Here is a 3,568-nt window from a genome sequence, read left to right as displayed (position 1 = left end):
GTGGACTGTGGGAGCTGGTGATGGACAGGGAGGCCTGGCATGCTGCAGTCCATGGGGTCAAGAGAGTCGGATGCGACTGAGCAACTGAACAACTGTAGAGAAGAGGCCCCAGAGACCCCCTGCCTCCCCCTGCCTCCCCCTGCCTGCCCTTCACCAGCCTGCCAGGCCCAGGGACACGGCAGGCCTTATGGACAGTTTATTGACATGCGGTTTCTGGGGAGAAGGGGCTGGAGGTCTGCCCCCTGCTCTCAGCTCAGGGAACCCCCGGGTCCGGCCATGGTCGGGCCCTAGCTCCCTGCTCACGGGGTCGGAGCCAGCGTGGCTGGAACTCAGTGGCTGCCCCCCAACTACGGGGGCCCCCGTCCTCTGCTCCCCTCTTTAGGCGTCTGGCTGCCTCCAGGCCCCGGGACAGGCCTCCCTCTGGGGACCCGGTACTTGCTCTTCTGACTGTAGAGCAGGTTCCTCTGGAAAAGGCGAGGGAGGCGGCCGTGATACAGCAGGACGGCCAGGAGCATGCCTGCGGGAGAGCGAGGGTCACACGGAGGCCGGGGGCTCCCCAGGCCCGAGACCGCCGGACGCCACACCCCACACCCTCTGCGGACAGGGGCCTGCAGACGGGGCCAGGTCTCGCCCTGGCCCGGCTCCTGCCAGCGTCCGCTCCCATGGGGGCCGACCCCCCGGAGGTCAGTGGGGACCGGGAGCCGTGCGCACTTGCAGGCCGTGCTCTGGGCCCCGTGTTCCGGGCACAAGCGCCCCTTCCTCCAGGGGCCATCTCCTGATGCTGGCGGGTCGTCCTCGGGGTGGTGAGCGTGGAGGTGGGGCCGAGGGGGCCGGGGATCAGGGGTGGGGCCTGGCCGAACCCTCACCCCCAGGTTTTGCCCAGAGCTTCTGGAGTGGAGGACCCTGGACCCCCACCTGGCTGCCTCTCGTCCCCCGCGGGCGGGAGGCCCCCTTGCCTGAACCAACCCGGCGCATGCACACGGGTCCTGGCCCCCCGCCTCCGCCCCTTGCGGCTCCCAAGGGGGCCCTGCGGGCTCCAGTGCCGCCATGGAGGCTTGGGGGTCAAAGGCTGGAGCAGTGTCCCCCGGATCCAGGTCATTCCCTGACCTCGCAGCAGGGCTTCACCTTCGGCAGGTGTGAGCAGTTACATCGAGACAAGGTGTCCCTGGAGCAGAATGGAGCCCAACCCCGTGAGACTGCTGTCCTTCTCGGGGGACACGTGGCAGACAGGGAGGATGGGCTGGGATGGGACCGATGTGCCCGCAGGCCCCCGATGCCTGGCGGGGCGGGGAGGAGGCCGCGGTCCCAGAAAGGCCCCGAGCCCGGCTTCCCGCGCCCACCTGGGGACAGGTGAGTGGCCTGCTGCCCCAGCCTTCGCTTCGCTGTGGTTCCCGGGCCGGCGGCCGAGAGCTCCGAAGGACAGCCCCAACCCGTCCAGCCGGTGCCCCCGTGGGTTGGGGCCAAAACACTCTATTCCAAATCCCCGCGTCTCCAGCTTCCCTGAGAGGACTCCCCCCCGCGCCCCCCCGCCCCGGGTACCCTGGGGAAGGCCCCGGGAGCAGCCCCTGCCTCGACCCCGGCCAGCAAGCTGGACGCCCTGTGGGCCACCCCTGTTCCAGAGGACAGCCCGGGCTGGCCTGCCCCCGCCCCCAGGACCCCCAGCCCCTCACCTGTCACGGGGCCCAGCCAGTACACCTGGATGTACTCCAGCAAGCTGTGCCCCGAGCAGCGGAAGGTGACCGAGGCAGCCAGTGTGGGGTTCAGGAAGGCGGACGTCAGGGGCCCGGCTGCGGAGCAGTGCAGACGTCAGTCCTGGCCCGCCTGCGCCACCTCCCCACTGGACCCGCCCCCCCACCTGGGGGGCCTGGCTCCACCCCCTGTGCCAACTGGGACACGGGGAGGCGGCCGCCCAGCCCAGGCCAGAGGTTAGGGGTCAGGCAGCAGCCAGACAGGAGTGTCTCCCGACCTCTCACCCCTGCGTGGACTTGACTCCCCAGCCTTTCTCTGCACACCCTACGCCCGCGGGAGGGCATCTTAGAGAGAGACCCAGAGAGGTAGGGAGACACAGGAGAGACAGGGACAGCAAGGAGGAGAGGGACTTGGCCGAACAAAGAAACAGCAGCAGAGAGGGGCGCGGGGCCAGCGGGGGCGGGGGGGCCAGGGAGGCTTCCACAGGGGCTCAGGGACCCACAAGAGCTTGGTCAGGAGGCTTGGCCTGGGCGGGGGGGCAGAGGAGGAGGGGGAGGAGGGAGGGAGGAGGGGCGAGGGGAGGAGGGGCGAGGGGAGAAGGAGGGGGGAGGAGGAGAGGGGAGGCTGGGGGGCTGCCTCGCAGTGACAGGTGGGCCCAGCAGGCAGCGGGCAGGGGCTGAGGAGGAAACAGCAGCCCCAGGCCCCCAGGAGGGGTGACGGAGGACGCAGGGGCTTCCAGACCAGAGCCTGGGCCCTGAGGAAGCAGCAGCCTCCCTCCCACCCGCCGTCCGCCTCCGGTGTCCCCCTCCCAGGATGGACAGGAGCAGCTCGGGGTGTGGACAGACCCAGCCGGGAAGGACTGCCCCACCGGGTCGGGTCCCTGCCCAGCGCGTTGAGTCCCGCCTGGCTGGCCACCACCCCCAGCAGGTGCCCGGGCAGCGGCCACCCCAGGCCTGGTGGCCCCGTGCTGGCCTGCAGCCCCTCTCCTGGGCGGCCACGCAGCCCCGGGGACAGGCGGCTGGTCTCACCTGTGCCGGCCGCGGCGGTGAGCAGCAGGGCCACGGCCGGCGCCCTGTGGACGGCGCGGCTGCCCTGGAGGCGGAGGAGCGCCAGGTGCAGCAGGAAGGCGCAGGAGCCCTCGAGCAGGGCGCCGTGGGGCGCGGCCGTGCGCAGCGCCGAGCTGCAGTGCGGGTCCATGAGGCTCTGCAGCACGTGCAGGTCGCTGAGCCCCCAGGCCCAGTAGAGCCGCGTCAGGGCGCCGGCTGCCTGCACGCCCAGCGCCTGCGCCACCAGCTCCAGCAGCGTGCTGGGCAGAGAGGCCTCAGCCAGGAGGAACCGCTGCAGGGACACCGTGGGGTTGGCCGAGGCCCCGTCCAGGGTGGCCCCGTGCACCAGGAGGAGCAGGAAGACCAAGGTCAGCAGGAGGTCGGGGCCGAAGCCCAGCGCCCAGGGTCCGAGCTCCACCAGCATCCGCATCTCCAGGCAGCAGGCCCCTAGCTGGGCCGTGCCCGCCGCCTCCCGGGCAAAGTGGGCGTAGGTGCCCCCGGGGAGCAGGGCCTTGGCTGCCCTCCTGACCGCCTGGCAGAGGGCAAAGGTGGCGAGGAAGAAGCAGAGGGACACGTTCAGACCAGCCATCGGCCTGGAGGCTCCGGGAGGGCGGGCCGGCAGGGCCTGAGCTGACGTGTCCGGCGGGGAGGAGGCCGTGGGAGCCTCACACCTGCGCCCCCCGCAGCGCCTCTCCGGCCCGCCCCTCAGTCGAGCGTCCTCCGGGGACACCCGGCCCCCCTCAGCCACTCCGGGTGCCGCTCCCCAAAGCCGCCATGTCTTCGTGACTCAGCCAGGGCCCCTGGCTCCACCGGGCAGCTCCTGGAGGGCTCCT

The 3,568-nt window shown here is 71.6% G+C and overlaps 1 protein-coding gene across 2 annotated transcripts; it reads right to left on the bottom strand.

Annotated features, from left to right (window-relative positions):
- Window positions 1-337: 337 nt before the first annotated feature.
- AQP12A (aquaporin 12A) lies at window positions 338-3,324 on the bottom strand. 2 transcript variants are annotated; one of them, XM_042239671.1, is made up of 4 exons: window positions 3,202-3,324; window positions 2,718-3,165; window positions 1,671-1,787; window positions 338-517 (listed from the first exon to the last, which is right to left on the bottom strand). In XM_042239671.1, the coding sequence occupies exons 1-4, from the start codon at window positions 3,322-3,324 to the stop codon at window positions 348-350; spliced, it is 858 nt and encodes a 285-aa protein (XP_042095605.1). In that variant the 3' UTR covers window positions 338-347. The 2 variants fall into 2 exon arrangements, with proteins under 2 accessions (XP_042095605.1, XP_042095599.1); XM_042239665.1 differs by having other exon boundaries at window positions 2,718-3,324.
- Between the last annotated feature and the right edge of the window lie 244 nt (window positions 3,325-3,568).

The sequence above is a fragment of the Ovis aries genome, chromosome 1 (assembly GCF_016772045.2).
Source record: "Ovis aries strain OAR_USU_Benz2616 breed Rambouillet chromosome 1, ARS-UI_Ramb_v3.0, whole genome shotgun sequence".
In the NCBI taxonomy this organism is placed as follows: Eukaryota; Metazoa; Chordata; class Mammalia; order Artiodactyla; family Bovidae; genus Ovis; species Ovis aries.
Note: the sequence above shows the minus strand (reverse complement) of the source record. Positions and strands in the feature narration are given on the sequence as shown.

What these genes read in the sequence shown, in the direction of transcription:
- AQP12A (XM_042239665.1), bottom strand. Translation starts at nt 3,324, where the DNA reads ATGGCTGGTCTGAACGTGTCCCTCTGCTTCTTCCTCGCCACCTTTGCC. An exon ending in CACCGCCGCGGCCGGCACAG is followed by an intron (nt 1,788 to 2,717) that starts GTGAGACCAGCC and finishes ACTGCTCCGCAG; the next exon opens with CCGGGCCCCTGACGTCCGCC. An exon ending in CTGGCTGGGCCCCGTGACAG is followed by an intron (nt 518 to 1,670) that starts GTGAGGGGCTGG and finishes GCTCTCCCGCAG; the next exon opens with GCATGCTCCTGGCCGTCCTG.